Below are 22460 nucleotides of genomic sequence, written 5' to 3'. Positions count from 1 at the left end.
GAAAACATAAGAAACCCTTTTATTTGTTTACAAGACAACTTTTCAATATGAAAAAGCAGGGATTTTTTTTTCCTTTAAAAAAGTAAGATGAGGCAGGGAAGAAATGAGTGAGAAGCGAAAGGGAAAAAGATGCCGAGGCAACAAGCAGGAGATTGAAAAAGCCAGGCTTTGTGGTGGCAGTGTGACCTTTCAGATGTATAACCCTGTTTAGGCAGATTCAGAACTAGATGTCCCTTTCCACTGGCTCAGCAATCCCTTGGAACAATATGGCTCCCTTAGCTACTTCCTACAGGTTGGATACTACAATAGAAGACTGATCTACATCAACAGCAAAAAAGAGGCTTAAAAAAAACCCCAGACATTTGAGTATTCTCATGGATAAAGAGCTCACTGAAAACAAAACCTAATTCAGTTCCTCTTTCCTAATGCGGTTCCTCTTTCCCCAACCACCCAAAATATTCAAACATGGAATCTCCCAGTCCCTTTTCAGACAAACCTTTCTCCCATCTGCTCTGTGTGCAGGGTCTTTGCTGCCATTTTAAGTGCTAACCTCCATCACTCCTCATTGACCTTTGGCCTTACCTCCAACCTTTACAACTGTGAGCAAAAGCAAACTAAGCCATGGGTACTTCGGATTTGTAGCTACCTTTCAGACAGTGAGCATTAAATGAAGAGGCAGGTGCCTGGCATGCCAAGTGTTTTTATATTGCAGGCATACCATGTAGGTAGACACATAACCCGGTGGTTCCTGCAAAGAGAACTTGCATTTTGTTCTCCTGGTCAACAAATGCCTTCTACATTAATGTTGGTTGCTTTAATGTGTTCCGGGGCAAGATGATCCAGTGGCAGATTTTTCAGAAACAAACATACAGACCAAGCAATCTTTAGAGACCCCTACTGGGGTAGGAATCCACCAGACTTCAAACACCCATTCTGCAGGCTAGCCCAAAACTAAACCCCAACTTCCTATTAGCAAATGCACTTTGAAACCACTGGCCTGTGGCTCAGATTAGCAGAAGTCAAATTATGATTTTCTACTAAAGCCAGATTGGACAGAAAGAGAGAGCCTTGCCTTTCAGGAACATGTTTCCATTTTAAAGTCAGCTACCTTTCTGCTTTTATCTGGAATGGGTCCCTGTGCCAGAACTGATCCAACATCCTCACACCCTTTTGCAATTATAAGGCCTTGTGCTTCTTAACAGCTCACTTGATTAACTATGGTAGATCAGGGAAAGGGAAGCATCTGCTTACCCTGGAAACCAAACATCACTAGTGACCAAATATAATCATGGATAGACAGAACCTCTTCTGTCTTTTTCAGCTGCTCTCAAGGGACTCTCTGAGCAGCCATTTCATGGTTAAATCAGCCACAGGCTGTTCCCACCACTGAGAAGAAATACAGAAGGGTTAAAATGGAGAGATTGGCCCATTAAGAGACGCAGGAAGGGGTTGACAGGCTTGAGAGGAAGGAAAAAAGAAACAGAACGTGGAGATGCAGGGTTTTTGTTTTCAATTTTTATTTTTGTGCGGATTTATCGACTTTTCTGTTTTGTTTTCCGAACTGCCAGCAGACTCGTGCCTCAAGCTTCCTCCTCGGCCTCTTCGCCGAAATCCTCCTCTTCCTCCGCCGTGGCGTCTTGGTACTGCTGGTACTCGGACACCAGGTCGTTCATGTTGCTCTCGGCCTCTGTGAACTCCATCTCATCCATGCCCTCGCCCGTGTACCAGTGGAGGAAGGCCTTGCGCCGGAACATGGCCGTGAACTGCTCGGAGATGCGCTTGAAGAGCTCCTGAATGGCGGTGCTGTTGCCGATGAAGGTGACGGCCATCTTGAGGCCCCGGGGAGGGATGTCGCAGACGGCCGTCTTGACGTTGTTGGGGATCCACTCCACGAAGTAGCTGCTGTTCTTGTTCTGGACGTTGAGCATCTGCTCGTCCACCTCCTTCATGGACATGCGGCCTCGGAAGACGGCCGCGACAGTTAGGTAGCGGCCGTGGCGCGGGTCACAGGCCGCCATCATGTTCTTGGCGTCGAAAACCTGCTGCGTCAGCTCGGGCACTGTCAGGGCGCGGTACTGCTGGCTGCCGCGGCTGGTCAGGGGGGCAAAACCGGGCATGAAGAAGTGAAGGCGAGGGAAGGGCACCATGTTGACTGCCAGCTTGCGGAGGTCGGCGTTGAGCTGGCCGGGGAAGCGGAGGCAGGTGGTGACGCCGCTCATGGTGGCCGAGACCAGGTGGTTGAGGTCTCCGTAGGTGGGCGTGGTGAGCTTGAGCGTGCGGAAGCAGATGTCGTACAGAGCCTCGTTGTCAATGCAGTAGGTCTCGTCTGTGTTCTCCACCAGCTGGTGCACGGAGAGGGTGGCGTTATACGGCTCCACCACGGTGTCGGACACCTTGGGAGAGGGCACCACACTGAAGGTGTTCATTATGCGGTCGGGGTACTCCTCGCGGATCTTGCTGATCAGGAGCGTGCCCATCCCGGAACCGGTGCCGCCGCCCAAGGAGTGGGTCAGCTGGAAACCCTGGAGGCAGTCGCAGCTTTCCGCTTCCTTCCGGACCACGTCCAAGACGGAATCCACCAGCTCGGCACCTTCTGTGTAGTGGCCTTTCGCCCAGTTGTTCCCAGCTCCGCTCTGGCCTGTAGGAGGCAGGAGAAGGGGGGGGGGAACCATGAAGCCAAGCTGGCTCATTCTCACACCCCACACCACCCATGGCTTCCCAGCCCACATCATTCACATTCAGTGTGTCTCCCTGAACTTAAAACTAGATACACTCATACCTTGGTTTTCGAACAGCTTAGTTCTCGAATGTTTTATTTCCCCCCCCCAAAAAAAAATGTATTGGTTTTCACATTATAAACACACACACACACACACACAAGACAAACAAACAAAAACCATTGCCTTATTGAAAATTACACTTATTAACTTTGTTAAGTGACTCCCTCGCTTCCCCTTGGTCGAATTTCATTGCATGTCCTTTTAACGGTTTTCCAAAACCCAATTCTTATGAAATTTAACTTAAACATTAACATCCTTAAATCTTCACCTTATGGAACTAAACATATTAATTTGTTGCTTCACATAAATAAAATCCTAAGCCAATTAAGTATCTGCAAGCTATTAGGTAATTTAACTTAACAAATTTTACTAGATAATCATTAAATTTATTCCACTCTTCCTGATATTACTCCTCCTTCTGGTTGCGGACTCTTCCGGTTAGGTCAGCTAGCCACGCTTTGGTTTCCAAATGTTTTGGAAATCGAACGGACTTCCGGAACGGATTCTGTCCGACTTCCAAGGCACAACTGGAGATCCTTTAGACCCCCAGTAGTAAGGAACAACTCTCTTGCGCAACCTGTTTTAAGAAAACCATCCCAGTGCAGCTCATTTGCATCTTCTGCTTGGATAAGGCCAAGAAGTTCGCTACATGAATATGGCCCGAAACGGGAGAAAGACGGTAATTATGGACTGTTGGGACTTTGCAAAAGTTGGAAGGACAAACCAATCCACCCAATGCTAGGAAGTGATTGGAGATGCAGCTCAAAGGGGCTATATCCACAAGGAACAATGTAATAATAATAATAATAATTTATGTGCTACCTTGGGGGCCTTACTCTTCTACAGCGGGGGGGGGGGGATTGGTGCCCTCCAGATTTTGCTGGAATGCAAATCCCACCATCTCCGACCGCTGCCTGTGCTTGACATATGGTTGTCAAGCCTCTGCTTAAAGACCTCCAAAGGAGGAGACTCCACCACACTCCTTGGCAGCAAATTCCACTGTCAAACAGCTCTTACTGTCAGGAAGTTCTTCCTAATGTTTAGGTGGAATCTTCTTTCTTGTAGTTTGGATCCATTGCTCCGTGTCCGCTTCTCTGGAGCAGCAGAAAACAACCTTTCTACCCCCGCTCCGACCGCTGCCTGTGCTTATCGAGGCTGATGGAGAGTTGGGAGTTCAACAACTTTTGGAGGATCGCAAGCTTCCCCAGCCCTGCCATAGATGCGCTGCTCAAGCCACTGGGAAGTCTTTTAGAGGCAAGGCTTCACGTCATTTAAAATGCTGGTTTGGGCAGCTCACAGATGGCCAATTGCCTACAAAATTTGTGTATACAGCAGCACTTCCTTTGCCAGGCTGATTACAGGGGGAAGAGAACATGTGGTAAGAAATGGCTCCTGGGCATCACTCCCTGTTACTCTCAAAGCCTGGTGTCTCTTATGCACAACTTGGGGGGGGGGAGTAACAGAAGCAGAAGAGGAATTGTGGCGTTTCCACTCTCCCCGAAACTGACCAAAAGTGCACACCCCACACCTTCTCCATAGGAGCAACCTATTATCTTCTCCTTTCCATGAATAAAGGCCAGCCCAACTAGTTTACAGGAGGCATTTGTTTGCAGTCCTAGAATCATAGAATCATAGAGTTGGAAGAGACCACAAGGGCCATCGAGTCCAACCCCCTGCCAAGCAGGAAACACCATCAGAGCACTCCTGACATATGGTTGTCAAGCCTCTGCTTAAAGACCTCCAAAGTAGGAGACTCCACCACACTCCTTGGCAACAAATTCCACTGTCAAACAGCTCTTACTGTCAGGAAGTTCTTCCTAATGCTTAGGTGGAATCTTCTTTCTTGTAGTTTGGATCCATTGCTCCGTGTCCGCTTCTCTGGAGCAGCAGAAAACAACCTTTCTACCCCCTTCCCTCCCAACTACAGACAGAAACAGCAAAGATTGGGATTGCATCTTACCAAACACGAAGTTGTCTGGTCTGAAGATCTGACCGAAAGGTCCAGACCTCACGGAGTCCATAGTTCCTGGTTCCAGGTCAACCAAGATGGCACGAGGGACGTATTTGCCACCTGGGAGAAAGAAGGGCAAAGGATACCTGAGAATGAGGACTGCGGTTCCCCTTCCATAACAGAAACCATGTTGCTAGCTTCCTATCCATTCAAGTTAAATGCAAGCTTTTGAATGACATTCAGGTTTATCAGTAGAATAGAATAGAAAGTCACCAAGGAGCTTTGAGAAGGAAAGTACATTAGAATACAAGCTATTTGCAAGAGACACTTTGGACAGTGAACAAATGTGTGCTGGGACTGATGACACAGCTTGAAGGCTCATTGGAGCTCAAGGATGCTTCATCTATTATTTTACTGCCTGCACGTGGGGATAGCCTCCCGTATAGATCCCTGGTAGGCAAAGCATCAAGGGATGAAAAACAATTTGAAGCTTATCCCTACATAGCAAAGGGAAGGGAGTAGATGAAGAGTGCAGCACCAAATACGAGATAGGCAAGCAGCAAAATGGCACTGGAAAGCATAGGGAGATTTTGAGTCATTTCCCCTCTCATTCTGGTGGAAGCCTCCCTCGTGGTCCCTAAAATTCTGCTGCTTGTGTTGTTCTGGTCCAGCAACACCTTTCCAAGTTCCATTTTGAGGCTTGCCTTCCCCGCCCTTAGCAGCTAAGAGCTAGGAGCTTGCATTTAAATTACTGTGGTACCTCTAGTTACAAACTTAATTCGTTCCAGAGACTGTTCTTAACTAGAGGGATGCTTTCTCTAATGGGGCCTCTTGCTGCCGCTGCGCTGCCGGCACACAATTTTCGTTCTCACCCTGGGGCAAAGTTCTCAACTAGAGGTAACTCTTCCAGGTTAGCAGAGTTTGTAACCTGAGGCGTTTGTAACTCGAGGTACCAATATATTATTTTTTTAAAGCTAACACAATGAAAGATGGAATTCTCTAAAGACTGAAAAGGTGGCATGAAGCAAGCTCTGGCAGTATGGCCCTGAAATGCACAGATCCAGTATACACGCCTTCACACTTGGGAAACTTTTCATACAGTGGTACCTCAGGTTAAGTACTTAATTTGTTCCAGAGGTCTGTTCTTAACCTGAAACTGTTCTTAACCTGAAGCACCACTTTAGCTAATGGGGCCTCCTATTGCTGCCACGCCGCCGGAGCCTGATTTCTGTTCTTATCCTGAAGCAAAGTTCTTAACCTGAAGCACTATTTCTGAGTTAGTGAAGTGTGTAGCATATGTAACCTGAAGCGTATGTAACCCGAGGTACCACTGTATTCCCTTTTCCTACTTATACCTAGGACAAAAGGCACAATAATGAGAAGAAATGGCAAGGGAGCCAGAAAAAAGGCAGGTTATTAAGATATTGAGTGATGCACGCTATTTTCAAATGTAACTTTGCGAATCAAAATGTTCCAGAACACCTTGGGGGTGGGGAAAGAGATGAATACTCACCTGTGGCTTCATTGTAGTAAACACTGATGCGGTCAAGCTGTAGGTCACTATCGCCATGGTAGGTTCCAGTGGGGTCGATCCCATGTTCATCACTAATCACCTCCCAAAACTGCAGGGAATAAGAAGAAAAGGAAGATTCAAATTAAGGGCCGTGGACGCAGCCCAATCATGGAAGCAGCACGATGTGACCACAACACATCAGGAAATCAGTTCTGGCTAAGGCAACACATGCCTGAAGCCACATCAAGACTGGGTTAATGCAATGTGCTCTACCCTTCAGAAGCAGAAAGAATCCAGAATGCACCAGCTAGAATGTTTAGCAGGACCATCCTGCCATTTTGTCACTGGTCGCCATTTCGCTCCCCAACACAATTCAAAGAGGTGATTTATCTAAATGGCTTAGGCCCAGGATACCAGTGGGATCTCCTCCCATGCTACCCAGCCCACTCGCCAAGATCAGAAGGAGAGGACCTTCCACTTAAGATTGGAGACACAGTTGAGGACAATGACAATCACAAGAGGCAGGGCCTTTTTAGTTCCTGCACCAATATCATGGAAGACTACCGTGTGCAGCGTGACTGGCCTTCCCTGGTTGCTAGTCCTAATTGACAGGAACGCAGCACTCTTCATCTAGCAGCAGTGCTCTACTGCACAGCGGCTGCTCAGTGGCAAGAGAAGTGGACTTTGCACATGCTCAAGAGCTTACTCATGACCACTTTTGGCTGTTCTAGGTTGAACCTGAATACTGAAATCTAGTTCCGTGGCCCTATGTCAGCTGAAATCAAGACCTGGGATACAGATTTGGGGAAAGCATAAATACGAGTGGGAGAGCGAGAGAGAGAGAGAAAATGCTAGACTCCTTCCACACTACCTTAAAAGGAACATCTCCGCTCCTCTCCCCCATCCAGTCATCTTAAAGGAGAGACTGTTCATATCTCCCTCGGAGGCAGATGGGCTGACTCAGCAGCTGCAGCAGCCAACACAAGCACTGCCTTGTTCTCCTGGAAGGCGAGCCATGGATGGGGAATGGCTTTTAGCTGCAGCTCAGTAGTCTCCATTGGCTTCCCCCGATCTAGAAAAAGTAAACACCCTTCTCAAGAGAAACTAAGGGGGCTCAAACTTCATAATCAGAGCCTCTGTCTCACACACATACCCTGAAAGCAGCACTCCCAATATATCCTCCTCTCTATTTTATTCCGTTACGGTTCACTCCTAAGTTGTGTTCTCACTCCCAGAAGGCCTTGCTCCATTGCTAGGAATCAGAGGGACGCCATTTTGTTTTAAAGCAAACTTCCTTCAACAGTGGGGGGCCCAGATGTCATTGGACTACAACTCCCATCAGCCCCACTTAAGTCAGTGGTTAAGGCGTGATGGGAATTGTAGTCCAACACCACATAAGGACCCAGGGATCGAATAACGTTCCAAACCACAATTACAAACTCTTGCCTTGTGAAATCCATCAGGCTGATAGTTTCACGCTGAAGAGGGCAGTGTGTCTTCACAGTACTGGTCCAGCCCATTAAATTGCATTGTTGTCTCCAGAACAAGCGGTTTCCAACAGTGGAGGCTAGCTCCATCTTGCCCTGCACTTGAGCCATCGCCCACCCTCAGTAACAGAGGCAATTCTGATCAAAGGTCATATTTAACAAGGCCTTTTCTGCAGTGGCCCTACATCTCCCCAACACTACCAGCTGTGATCTGACAGGCCCCAATACTTCAGGAGAGCCTTTATGGCTGCTTTTTCTTGAACTGTGGTCCAACTGATGGTTTTTCTTGTATTTTTGGCTGAATGTTTGTTGCTTATTTTCACTTTACAGTGGTACCCCGCAAGACGAACGCCTCGCAAGACGGAAAACCCGCTAGACAAAAGGGTTTTCCGTTTTGGAGGCGCTTCGCAAAACAAATTTCCCTATGGGCTTGCTTCGCAAGACGAAAGCCCATAGGGAAATCTCCGGGGACCTCTTTTAAATGCTAGCGGTGGGGAGCAAAGCCTTTCCCCCCCCCCTTCAGAAGAGGTCCAGGAAGGCTGGCGGGGCCGAATGGCTTTGCTCTCCAGCGCCAGCATTTTAAAAGCAGTCCGGGATAGCAGGGAAGCGCTTCCCGCTATCCCGGACGGCTTTTGAAGGCAGGAGAGGCATGCCGGCAAGTCTCCGCCAGCAGCGGCAGCGCTGCCGCTGCTGGCGGAGCGCTCCGCGAAGCCTGGGCGTGCTAATGTCAGCGCGCGCAGGCTTCGGCATGCGTGCAAGTCTCTGCCAGCAGCGGCAGCGCTGCCGGCGGAGCGCTCCACGAAGCCTGGGCGCGCTAATGTCAGCGCGCAAGTCTCTGCCAGCAGCGGCAGCGCCCGCAGGCTTCGGCATGCCGGCAGAGGTCCGCGAAGCCTTGGCCGGACAGCTTTTGAAGGCAGGCGGGGGGAGCAAAGACTTTCGCCCCCGCCAGCCTTCAGAAGAGGTCCAGGACCTCTTCTGAAGGCTGGCGGGGGGCAAAAGTCTTTGTCCCCCCTGCCTGCCTTCCCAGGGGCTTTTAAATCGCCCCGGACAGCGGAGAAGTCCTCCGCTGTCCCGGGGCGATTTTAAAATGCCGCCCGCCAGCATTTTAAGATCGCCCCGGACAGCGGAGAAGCCCTCCGCTGTCCCGGGGTTTTTTAAAATGCTGGGGGTGGGAAGAAAAGCCCTTGTTTCCCCCCCCCCCCCCGCCTTCAGAAGAGGTCGGGGGACAGACTGCCCCCGGACCTGGTCTGAAGTCGGTTTCCCTAGGAACGCATTAATTGATTTTCAATGCATTCCTATGGGAAACCGTGCATCGCAAGACGAAAAACTCGCAAGAAGAAACTTGCGGAACGAATTAATTTCGTCTTGCGAGGCACCACTGTATTTATCAATTTTGTTGTCATACTGTATTGTAACTGCACATCAACTTCAGAGCCTCCACCCCACCCCAAAAACAGTATTGAAGTATTTTAAGTGGATAAACATGACGCTGGACTAATCTTCTTCATTCCCCGTCCCTCCAAAATGTCTCTTCTCAGCAGCCAGCCCTAGAACCACATTTGTGGCCTGCCACGCAGTGCAGGTTATGCTAGTGTTGGGCAGGGTGATTGTTAAAAAATATTATTAAGGTAAATTACCTCACGTGACATCTTGCCTAGCAATTTCCATGTGATTTACAGGCATTTCGAAAGCCACCGACATACCCAACATACCCCTGCGGTTTCAAATTGCAGAGAAAGCTTGGTGTGGGTGGACAACTCATCTTTTTAGGGAAGCTTGATCCAACCATTACTCTGTACTTTGGGGGAAAAACCACACACAAAACTTTTCCTCAAAGCATAGCTAGAAAACCCCTGTCTCGCTCCCCTCCACCCGACTTCCTGGTCTTGAAAGAGTTTTGATTGACTGCATTTGAAGAAAATAAACTTGAAACACTTTGGATAGTCTCTCTCCCGCTCCTCAGAATTTGTAGCAAGCAATTGCAGTAATAAAATTAAGAGAATTATATATCTAACAGACAATGCATTTGGGTAAGAGAGACTCAATAAAGAGCAGCAGGAGGGAAATGGATCAGTATTGTATTAATATCAGAAAAGGGGAGTGAGGTTACAGGAAACTAGGCAGAGGGCCTTCTTGGTAGTGGCGCCCACCCTGTGGAATGCCCATCCATCAGTCGTCAAGGAAATAAACAAGTACAGTGGTACCTCGGGTTACATACGCTTCAGGTTACAGACTCCGCTAACCCAGAAATATTACCCCGGGTTAAGAACTTTGCTTCAGGATGAGAACAGAAATAATGCAGTGGCGGCGCAGCAGGCCCCATTAGCTGAAGTGGTGCCTCAGGTTAAGAACAGTTTCAGGTTAGGAACAGACCTCCAGAACGAATTAAGTTCTTAACCCGAGGTACCACTGTATCGGACTTTTAGAAGACATCTGAAGGCAGCCCTGTTTAGGGAAGTTTTTAATGTCTGACCTTTTATTGTGCTTTTAAATTCCCCAGAGTGACTGGGGAGACCCAGCCAGATGGGTGGGGTATGTAGGTATAAATATCCTTTTTATTTACTTATTTATTATTATTGGAAATTTCCAAAATGGCCGAAAGCCTTGATTGGGATGGGGAAGTGTTCTACAGGAGAAGAACAAGAGACAAGTTTTCCTTATCCCCCTGATTTTGTGTTGCCACAGACCATGGCAAGTTTTTGTAACACGCTGCTCCAAAACACAATTTCTGCACACCTGCCTCCTCACCCATCCCCACAGCCTAGCTGGCAATCAGGAAAAACTTTGCGGGCCTCTTGAGCCACCAGCCTAGCTCCCGATTTAAATCTTAAGATCCTTGGCACGCAGACATTAAATATAACCCCGTCAAGAGTGCAAGCCACCTGCTGCGGCTGAGGTTCTAACAAGGTGCATGTGTCCGAGACACACACTTATGGGTGTTGCACCTGCCAACATGACTACACACCAGACACCTCCATCCCCATTAACCTAGCCGGGACAGACAACACCCCCTCCCCTTTCAGATGCCTCTTCCGCCCCCTTCCCCCCACCCCAGGGTCTTCAGGCCAGCTGCTTCGAACATGAGCAAGGTCTCTCACACATGCCAATAAGCTTTCAACTGCATGGACTGGACAGATGGCAAAGGACTGAGGTTAAGCTGCTTGTATCAGGCCTTTGTGGATCAATTCCCCAGTGGGGGGGGGATTAGAGCTCCTCCTGGAAGCTGGAAGTCCCAAACAGGAGAGAAGATTTAGTTCAGGGAGCCCAATTAGACGCAGGGAAGGAAAACAGACATGCCCAAAGGCCAGCATGAATGAAATAAAAGACTGTTTCCACTGGTGGGGGCGGGACGCAGGTTAAGACCAGGAGAGAGAAAAACAATGGTATCTTGTGAATTAAGATAGGGAGCAAAGGCCAAGCATTACAACAAGCCAAAGGCTCTGAACCTCTCCTTAGTGCAAGCAGCAACACAGGTTTCCGTCAGCTACTCAGACATTCAAGACTAGGCAGCCGAGATACAAAAGCGGAGCCCCCACTGCTGCTCATGAAAACTACACAGTACTATTTGCCTGTATTTCAACTCACTGTGTTTTTTTAATGTAAAACGCCCACAGAACCAGGTTGTCTGGGTAGTACATAAATGCAACAGATATATATGCACTTGGGGTTACTTTTATCCTGCGATAAGGTTTGGAACCTGACAGGGACAGGAGGAAATTTGGCGGTGATAAATTAATATCCCGCACTGCCTGGTGCCTTCCCCGTGGTCCAGATAAGAGCAGAAGCTATAGGGCGATGCAGGAAGGAATTGGATAGACTCAGCTGTCTATCATGAACAAGGTTTCCTCTAATCTGGGAACAGAAGCTTGATCCTGGAGTTGGAGCCCTACAGAACCACTGAGTTGTTAGTCTGTGGTCATGACAGGTGATGGTGTCGTGACCCATCTTGCCTGCACCCCTAATTATTTATAATAAAAAATTATTTATATCCTCACTTTATCCATCAAACAGGAGGAGTTGCCCCCCTTGCCTAAGCTTGCTATGTTGGAGAAGAGAGCAGAGTTCATTGAGGAGCCGGGAGACAAAAAATATGAAAATTATGTGCAAATTCCTGTGTGTGTGTGTGTGTGTGTGTGTGTGTCACACACAGCCCACATCCCTCAGGGAGGCCCTTCAGTTCTATAGAAATCAAATCCAGCAGGGAAAGGGTTACTATACAGCCCCATCTGTCCATCCCCTGTGATGAATGGGGAGGGAGGCCCCTTAAGCTGCCACAGGAATCCATCTCATGGTCTGGGGAAAACAGAACTCCATTTTCCATTTCTGAGGACACCCGTCTCTCCCCATCACCTCCCTTTAGGCCACAGCTGTGGGTGGTTGGACAAAACATTCCACACATTTTTCAGCGCCAGGGTAATGGTTGACTGGAGGGACACGGACTGGCCAAACCACCCTTACACACACACACACCCCCATGCCCCCCAAGGGACTCTCTTACCAAGACAGCTGCTCGGAAGGAAAGGATAACTGAGAAGGCGGACACAGCAGACCTTAACTCTGCCCTGGAAAAATGAACAACAGCGCCACCAAAGTTCAAGGGACTTTCACCCTGTGAGAAATCTAGTCACCCAACGTTGATGAAGGGAGACATATTCTGGGTTCCTCCCACAGAGCATGAAGGACTTTTAAATTCTGGGGGACATTTACAAGATTAATGCCTGCTTCTACTCAAGGGAAGGAAGGCAGCCAGGAGCTCAGCACAAGCCTTCTTTGGCCAACTAAGAGCCTGTTGGATCGGAGCGTACAACTACAGAGGGAGTGGTCAATAGCCACTGATAGCCTTTAACCTCCACAAATTTGCCATCCAATTGGTTTTCTTAGTTTAATGATGTGCTATGTGAAGCACCTGCTCTGTCCTGAATCCTTCACCATTCAGCTTCATTGCATGTCCACAGGTTCTACTACTTTCTCCCGTGTCAAAAGTTCTCTCTCCTTATGCACCACAGATGCAATCTGGTTTCCCTGTGAAGCAGATTATGAGAGGAACCTTCTGGAGGAGCCTCTCTCGCTGCTCACACTGGGAAGAAGGGAGTTAAGAGAGAATTGCCCAACTTGACTGCATGGGAAGGAGCCCACGGGCCAAGCTAAATCCTCCCATGCTTGTTCAGTTAAAGACATCCTTCCCAGACATCCTCAATTATCCGAAAGGCTCCCATGAAGAACACACACTTCGTTTTCTGTTGCAACAGATGGCAAGAACCATGGGTGGAGGCTACAATGAAAGATTTCAGGTAAACTCTAGGAGAAACTTCCTTAAGGTAAGGTGCTGAGACAGTAGAGCAGACCGCCTTAGGAGAGATGGTGGGCTCTCCTTTGCTGGAGGAATAGGAACCGGGAGTGCTGTCGGTGAAAGATCCTGCACCAAGTATGAGGTTGGGATAATCCCTTCTGACTCCTTGAAGTGTTATGATTCTAGAGCAGGCTTCCTCAACATCGGGCCTTCAGATGTTTTTGAGACTACAATTCCCATCATCCCTGACCACTGATCCTGCTAGCTAGGGATCATGGGAGTTGTAGGCCGAAACCATCTGGAGGGCCGAGGTTGAGGAAACCTGTTCTAGAGCAAGGAACTGGCATGGCCATTTCCCAATGCCATATCAGGGTCTCACAATTACTTTAAGGAGACTTACTTACCACTTAAGTCATCCGGTCATTCACAGTCAAAGTGGCTGAAGTAAATTTTGCTACATTTCCCAGGCTTATAAAAGGAATCCCCCCCCAACTCGTGTGGAACAAGGGACTGTAGCTATTCCAGATTAATGCAAAGTAGAATCATGGCAACTGCAGATGTGTAAAGGCAATTTTTTCAGCCTCTCTCTAGCTCCCTCCTCAAAAAAAAGGGGGGAGGATTAGAGTACCAATCTGCCTAGCTTTGAAGACAATTACGGGACGCTGAGATAATTTATGTAAAGTGCTATGTGGTCATGCAGCACTATCTCATAAACGTGGTTGTTCTAATCTTTTAACAGCAGCATTATATGCCCATGTTTTGAGATCACTCCCATATAGGTTAATATTTAACATTAACTACATTTTTGTTCTAGAAGGTAGATTAAGACCTACGGTTATGTAAGCACCTGCTATGTGTATCAGCTACTGCTATTGGGCGATTAAAGTTATCATAGAGTCCCATCATGTGATCAAGTGAAAAGGCCCCTGTGTAATGCTCGCAGGCATCTCACAGGGATCTACGTCAAAAAGGATATTTTAAATATTTCAGGCTCCACCGTTAGGAACAAGAGCAAACTGCGGGGTTCGTTTAGGAGCCAGGCAGGCTATATTCTTGTACTGCATACGAATCATTATCAGGAACCTACTTCCCAGAGCACCTCAGATGATGCACTGTGAAAACATCCACGACTCTGTGTCATTCCTTCCCCAAAAAAGGCATTAGCCCTACTCTGGGCATGCTCAGAGCTTTAGCAGATTTATATATCCTAAAAGGGACCTGCATTCCTCATTCCTTCTTGCTTTAATAGGTGAAACGGAACAAAAATTGTAGAAGGGAGTTTATGGTGTGTTAGGGAATGCTTGCACTACCAAAGCCATTATTGGGTTTTATGTGGCTTACACCGCCTTGGCTTGTTTGAAGAATCATGGGGCACGGTTTAGTTGGTTCAATCCCATGGAATATCCAATGTGGGCTAGGAAAAGATCCCCTCTCTTAAATCCTGGAGAGCTTCTGCCTAGATGAGGCAATGCTCCCATTCAGTAGAAGGCAGCTTCCTTTGTTCCCATGGGAATTGTGTTCTGTGGTCCTCAGAATCCAATTATCATCTTCCCCAACCAGACTCTCATCTTCTCAAGTGTTTAGAGTCCCTAGTATGGGCGCAGCCTTCAGTCACAGATGGCTGGGGCTGATGTGACCTGCAGTCCAACAGCACAACTGGAGGACACAAAAGCAAATAAAAGCTGCCCTGAGGTCAAGGTGGAACAGTGCAGACATGACAGGCTGCGGCCTAGTCGAATCCCCCCAAAACACCATTCAGGGACAGGTATATCCTGTAGGGAAAGAGGAGTGAAGAACAGAAGTTAACCATGAATCAACAGACCATCTATACTTGCCCAACTCCAAACTTAATATTGTCTTATCGTTGAGTGGAGTGGGTGTGTCAGGGAAGAGAGGGACTGTACATAGAAAATGAATTTTGTTGTGACCCAAAATGTTCTCAAACCAGGAGAGGGGAACCCCAGGCCTGGCAGTGGGAAGGTTAAAATGCATGCTAATCTTTTCTTAACTCATTCCATCATGAAGACCAGAGTCAGAAAAGTAATGCCGTTTCTACCACTGCTGCAGGAAGTTGTACTTCGATTCGAAAACACCCGCTATTTGCTTTAGAGAATTCCCTCCCCAAGATACTGGAGACTCACAATCGCTTCACACATTTTGATTTTTAGACGTACATCTAAAACGTAGCATGGAAGAGAAATCTAACTGGTATACAATAATCCCTCAGCTGAATTCAGAGCCAGAGTTGAGTGGCCAACATTGGTTACGTTAAAAACGAGGCAACAAAACAAACTCTGTGACCCTACAGCTCGCTTCTTCAAATGCCCTATTGAAGTTACCAAGGCAGCATTTACACTTTACCTTTAAAGCGAATTCTTCCCCTCAAAGAATTCTGGGAACTGTAGTTTTTTTCCAGGGTTGAATGGAATTGTCACTCTGTCTGGAGTTAACTACAGATCCCAGAATTCTTTGAGGGCCAGTGTGCTTTAAAGGTGCTGCGAGTCACACCAAATTGAAACATTTAACACCCTTGTAGAACATTTTTTAAAAACCCACTTGAAAAACTTGAAACTAAGCTACTTTTTGTTGTACAATAATCTCTCGAATTTATCCGTATGGCCAAGTTTGCTTGTTTAAATGGAGAATGTCAAAAAAAGATCTGTTCAAAAGATCTGACAGCTTATGTCTCCTTACAATTTGTCCCACTTGAGGGCTCTGGCCTCGTTTTTTGTCTTGATGTCTATGCCAAGGCATAGCCAAAGCAACTCTGGACCCCTGTGTGTGCCATTTGCTGGCCAAACACACCCAAGGCACTGCAGAGCCATGACTTTTTAAATACACCAGGGGCGGGGGCAGACTCACTTGGGTCTGGCCTCACCCCGCTGCAGATCCAAGCTGGCAAGAAACTGCTTAAAAAAAAAAAAAAGCCAACCTAAGCACCTACTAGAATTGGCAGCTCTAAGAGGTTCCGGAATATGTAGCTCTGGTAGGAAGTTTTTGCTCAAAGGAAATGGGGCGAGGGACGTTCCAAAAATCGATGCTCCTCTTCTTGTAGAAAGATATGGCAACAATGCACCCGGCTGTGGGAGACAGAATACGCTCTCTCTCCTTTTTTTTTTAAATTCATCAGGTGCCAGCAGAGATGCGCAAACACACACGCCCTCCTGCCTACGAAAGAATGTGCCGCAATGTAGGTCATCCAGAGGTGAGGTGGGTGGGGCAGCTGGGAAATTGCCTGGCTTAGGTGCATCTTCAAGCATCACCATAAAAGAGGTAGCATTTTACTCATCAGCTGAGTATTCAGGTAGTGGGACCACAATCCCCTAGTATGAAAGATTTCCATAGTATTTTCTAAGCCCAGTGCAACAGGAAGAAGGCTGGTTAATCAGATTCTTTTTCTCTCTCCCCCCCCCCAAACAAAGATCTACAGGGCAGTGCACCAAACTGGATGACTCTTGCCTGCAATTGCAACCTTATGCCCTCAACCTCAATCTTTGTGTGTTTAAAATATACCATTCTTTTTAACCAGACAAGTCAGTTTGTAGCCTTCCCAAGCTACAACTTTACTGACATTCCACCACATTCTAATAAGAGCAAGCATGGTTTGCAGGTCAGGTTTAAACCCCTGCCCCCCTCCCCTTAACACCATCCTTTAATACATGGGGGTTTGGTGGCTCTTCCTCACCCCCTATTAATGAGTAACTGTCACTCATTTTGCAGTGGTGGCAAAGCCTGCTTTCTGCCCATCACAATGTGTATAGACGTCTCTGTGATCTCCCCTAATGGTCCCTGTTTAAAGCCATGCACACACGTCCAGTCTCCCACAATATGGAGCATCTGACCAGTGTAAAATCCACCCACATTTATCTGGCCCCTTCCAATTCTATGGTTTTATGGAAGATAATTAAGCAGGCAAAGCTCTAAAAATACTGCCTTTAGGATTATGACTGCACCCCTCATTTAAGGTGATAAAATGTGGGAAGGAAATCGTTCCTTGGTGCAATGTAGATTGACACAGTAATATGCAAGCTTTGGACTGCAGCAGATATATTTTTTTCCCTCAAGTGGAGAAGCATGTGAAAAACCAAAGCTTGCATAGTTCTTTTACAACTACCAAACTCTTGACAAGATGTCCTTTCTTTCTTTTACCCCTATTGTACTAGGGAAGCGTATCAGCTACCCAATTTTTATTTTTTTAAAAAGCTTATTCCTTCAGTTAAAGATGTACCTATCTCACAATAGCTCTGCACCATTTTGATTGTGATTTACACCAGACAGAAATATAGCATTGGAAAATATTTAATATTTCCCTTTAAAAAGCACGAGGACTGTAGGATCGTGCTTTGAACAGAAGTGAAAAGTGAAAATCCAAAATTCCCCTTTATTTCATTTCATTTGCATTGTGGGGAAGGGCAAGCAGCCGCCACAGGATGCCCTTCCATTGTTCCCAGCTCTGCTGTAAGGGACACACCTTAAGAGCTGTCACTCCTTGCAGGTCTTGCCTGGCATACAAAGTACGCAGTACTATACAGTGCTCTCTTTTTTTGTTAGTATGGCTTGAAGCCCAGCTGAAGTTGACCAGGCTCCTTTATTTTTTTGCTTGGAAGATGCTCTTACTATTCAAACCAGCAAATTGAGAAAGATTTATCTTGATGCTCCCGACAGATGGGAGAAACCACAAGATTGCTCCGTTTTTTAGGTCACACACACAGGCTCAATCTTGGTTTCTGCAGCAAGTAGTGCGAGAGAGTGCTACAACCCCTCCTCCCTCCCTTTGCTAGAGACCCACCCAAACCGACCAGACAGCAGCAGCCATTACAGGCACAAAGGACGGAGGAAAGTGGTGTCGTGGCTACGAGACAAAGTCATCATTCCAGAGCAATTTGCAATAATAAGAGGGGAGAGAAGCAGCCCGGGAGCCTCGACTCGGGAGGGAAAGAGGCTGGGGAAGGAAGGATCAAAGAGCACCCAGAAATTTAAAGTGTGGGGGGAAGAGCAGAGCAAATGCGCCAGCCCCTCCAGCCATGTGCTCCTGCCTCGCAGACAAAGAAGGTGGAAGATGGTGGGCGTGCCATTCGGCGCCAGAAATGGCATTTGCTCAGCAGAAAACGGGAAAGGGCGCGCGGGGGGAGGGGAAAGGCGAAAAAAAAAAACACCCCACACCATTAGTTTCTTTTTTTCAACTCACGAGGCGTTTTATTTCAATGAAAGAAGATACCAAGAATCCAAGTCTTTCTCCGCAACATTCGACGGGCCACTGTTGCAACAAAATCACAACAGAGACCTCGCGGTTCCTTCCTCCCATTTTTTTTGCAAACAAAAGGATACTCTCTCTGACTGCGCCGGGTGGGGGAGGGGAAGGATCAGCTCCCACGTTTTCACATTTCCTCGGCCCGAACACGAGGGTGCGAGAGGCAGAAACGTAGTGGGGCATTACAGCACAAACTCTGCAGCCCCCCCCCACCCCTTTGAATCTGGGGGTGGGAAAAGCACCCTCCCAAATTACAAGGAAGCTGTTGCAATTGACCGGGGGGGATTCCGGCTTTGTGGCCCCCAACCTACTTTGCTACTGAATAGCAACTTCTTCAAAATGCACCCATGATCGAGTTCCGGCCCCTCTGCTTTTCTATCACTAACAGTGTCTTTTTTTTTTTTTAAGCCATTTTCTTGATAGAGCAGCAGAGGGGCTTTTTGTTAAGCAAACAAAAACCAACCCCGAAATATATATTTTTAAAAACAGAATCCGCCCAAAGGCCAGAAGGAAGCCGGGGTGTGGCGAACAACCGCATGGTTCGCGCTAATCGGGTCCATTCCGTTGCAAGGAAGAGAAACCGTATCCTGCGCCTTGCACTTTAAGGAGCGGGCAGAGCTGAGCCTCGATCAATTCCGCGGGGGGGGTCTTTTTTGGGGGGGGGAGTCAAGCCCTTTTGCTTTCTCCAGCTGTGTCATGCGCGTTTTTGTCTCCTCACGCCTACCGATCATTCCAGACCGTTGCCCCCTACTCTGCCGCTATTTTTTACCTCCGGGAAAAAAAATCTTCCCACCCCACCCGCTATCCCTTTAGGTTAAATGATCAATGCATGCATATTTGTTTCATTTTATTCTTCCAATTGCCACCCCAGCTTGAGGACAGGAAAACACGGTGGCGATGGAGCAGCCCGGGCTTTTGCTCCCCGCCTCCTCTTTCCCCTCCCAAAAAATTCAAATCGCACCTTCGTACCGCAGCCGATTTGGCGCTTAAATCTACACGCAACGTTAGACCGATAGATCAACTGGCGCGCTCGCTCAACCCCACCACGCCGAGCGAGCGGGAATGGGGACGGAGGAGATAGTACAGCTTTTCTGGTTGACTCATCCGCCGAAGAGTCTAATCCCGTTAATTTTAAATCGCGGCATTTATTACGGGAGGACGGCACTCCCCCTCTTCCTTATTTTAGAGGAAGATCTTTATTTTTATTTTTTTTAACCCACACACCAGTAAACACTGCTAGCTTTAGAAAGCAAGCCCCAAGGCGGACACAGATACCCTCCCACCCAAATCCTTTTCACCCGGACAATGGCTTCGCCTACACAGGCGGCCAATGTACTTTCTAGACAACCGAAAGAACGCCGCACGGCGTTAGAAAAATCGGATTATATTAAGCAACGACCACACGCTGAAAACAGAAACAAAAAAAAAGGTCAGAGACTCCTGCTACTGGCCCTATTTTAAAATTAAGCGCGCCGACGTGCAAAGCGAAAGATTATGCCACCGTGGCAAGTGTCTTAACCCGTTTTTACCGAATTGCCTCCCTAAAATAGTATCTGTTGCATTCACGCGAGAAACATATTTATGGCATTCTCACCTTAGCACCGATCTGGTTACCACATTGCCCAGCTTGAATGTGGACGATTTCCCTCATTTTGCTTGGATTTTATTTTTTAATCACTTCCCCACACTTTTAGCTTGCACGCTTAAAACGCCGCTGTTTGCTCTTTTTTTAAAAACACAGAACGTTGTCGAGCTCAAGGTTCTCTTCTCCGAACGCGGCGGCGGAAGCTGAACGTTCCAAAGAGGTTAGCTAGGGAGGCTGGCGAAAGCCAGACAAAGCTTTTATAAAGTAGCGGGCGGCCCGCGCTCCGATTGGCCGAGACGGCCCAGGGGCGCCGAGCTGATTGGATGGCGGCGACAAGAGACACGTGGTGGAACGAGGGGGAAGGCCGAGCTGGGTGTGGCGGCTGATAGAGGCGCAGGGGGATGTTGGGAGTTGCGATTTTCCTTTTGTTGTGACAAAATGGGGAGTAAGGGGGCCGCTGTCGAGGGGGCTTGGAATGATGGCGGGTGGTGCACATATAGTATGTCTATTGATGCGCACAGCCCAGAATTCCGGAGCATGTCTGTGATGTAGTACCGCAGGCACTGATTATATAGGTGGTGTGCAAAATTGGCCACCCAATTTCATGCAGCCTCCCCCAGGAATGAAGGGCAAGCATTCATATGCAGTATACTTAAAAGCATGCAGAAAACCTGTGGCCCTGCAGATGTTGTTGCGCTGCGTCAGCCGCAGCCGGCAGGACCAATGGTTAGCGCTGTCCGGAGGACCACTCAGCTCCCCATTCCTCGGTCGCACTCTGACACCACTGTGAGTGATAAATTGCTCACTGTCAGAGGCTTGAGAATCAAGTTTTCTCTATTCCTGGGTAGCTTCGTCCTGGTCTATTTATTTGCAAAATTAAAAAATAATAATGTACCAGAATGTGTGTGTGTGTATTCACCATGAAAAGTGAACAGGATAAATCCACAATATATGTATAAAATAAGATTACATTCATGCAGCGAGTTTGAAAAATATTGCAAGTCTGTAGAACAGCTTAATATAATTGGATCACCCTGCAGAGAAAGCCTGGGAGAACAAAGGAGTTTTAAGCAGGCAACTAAATGCCAGTACTGGTGGTTCATTGGGAGCGCGTTCTGAAGGGCATGTAGAGGTGTACCAAACTATGACCGAAATGTTGAGAATTGGCATTTTTATAAAGCAATAACATTTATTGGCAGGGTTTGGTGTTTATTATTAGCAGATTGTTCAGTCTTTGTGCCATATGTTAAATATTTTGATGGGCGGATTGCAAATTTGGTGCTATGTTTCATTAAAAGGTTACCAGTGTGCTTTGATTGAATTAATAAGATAATGTTGCTATATCTTATTCATTTTTTTCCTTTTGTGAGGCGTGGCTTGCTGTGCGAAAGTAGCATACCAATAATGTTTCAATTTTATGTTTGACTCGCTGAATTGTTTTAACAGGGTTCTTTTATTCTACATTTTAATTATGGGTGTTTCTATTTCAGTGTTGTGTCATTGTTTATGATACCTGTAAACCACTAAGAAGCCTATTTTGACAACATTAATTAAGAGGAATAATACAATAATAATTATGAGGACCCCTTAATAAAATCTTCAAGCCCTGCCCCTGACTCCTCCCTGCCACCCCCCAGGGACCCTATAAAACCTTTAGGGGGCTAGCCTCCCTCTACTAGGGTTGCCATATTTCAGAAAGTAAAAACCAGGACACCCAGAAAGTTGTTGAGCTTTTTTAAGGAAGAACCCATAATTTGAGCACTGGCTGATGTCTATATGAGATTGGTTTTGGTAGGACTTACTTTCCATGTAAGAGTGCTGAGGACTGCTGCATCACTTGTCCAACCTTCCTGGCTTTTGAAGCACATTAGTAGGCTTCAGCGGGACACGGGTGGCGCTGTGACTTAAACCACAGAGCCTAGGACTTGCCGATCAAAAGGTTGGCGGATCAGAAGGTCGGCAGTTCGAATCCCCGCGACGGGGTGAGATCCCATTGCTCAGTCCCTGCTCCTGCCAACCTAGCAGTTCGAAAGCACGTCAAAGTGCAAGTAGATCAATAGGTACCGCTCCGGCGAGAAGGTAAACGGCGTTTCCGTGCGCTGCTCTGGTTTGCCAGAAGCGGCTTAGTCATGCTGGCCACATGACCCGGAAGCTGTACGCCGGCTCCCTCGGCCAATAAAGCGAGATGAGCGCCGCAACCCCAGAGTCAGCCATGACTGGACCTAATGTGAAAAGGATCTAGGAATCTTGGTTGACCACAAACTTGACATGAGCCAACAGTGTGACGCGGCAGCTAAAAAAGCCAATGCAATTCTGGGCTGCATCAATAGGAGTATAGCATCTAGATCAAGGGAAGTAATAGTGCAACTGTATTCTGCTCTGGTCAGACCTCACCTGGAGTACTGTGTCCAGTTCTGGGCACCACAATTCAAGAAGGACACTGACAAACTGGAACGTGTCCAGAGGAGGGCAACCAAAATGGTCAAAGGCCTGGAAATGATGCCTTATGAGGAACGGCTAAGGGAGCTGGGCATGTTTAGCCTGGAGAAGAGGAGGTTAAGGGGTGATATGATAGCCATGTTCAAATATATAAAAGGATGTCA

The 22460-nt window shown here is 47.4% G+C and overlaps 1 protein-coding gene across 1 annotated transcript; it reads right to left on the bottom strand.

Annotated features, from left to right (window-relative positions):
* Positions 1-20102, bottom strand: TUBB (tubulin beta class I). Its single transcript, XM_082210302.1, has 4 exons — positions 19867-20102; positions 6245-6353; positions 4741-4851; positions 1-2638 (listed from the first exon to the last, which is right to left on the bottom strand). The coding sequence occupies exons 1-4, from the start codon at positions 19921-19923 to the stop codon at positions 1581-1583; spliced, it is 1335 nt and encodes a 444-aa protein (XP_082066428.1). The 5' UTR covers positions 19924-20102; the 3' UTR covers positions 1-1580.
* Between the last annotated feature and the right edge of the window lie 2358 nt (positions 20103-22460).

The sequence above is a fragment of the Podarcis vaucheri genome (assembly GCF_965113315.1).
Source record: "Podarcis vaucheri genome assembly, chromosome: 2".
Lineage (NCBI taxonomy): Eukaryota > Metazoa > Chordata > Lepidosauria > Squamata > Lacertidae > Podarcis > Podarcis vaucheri.
This window is presented reverse-complemented; position numbering and strand designations above follow the sequence as displayed.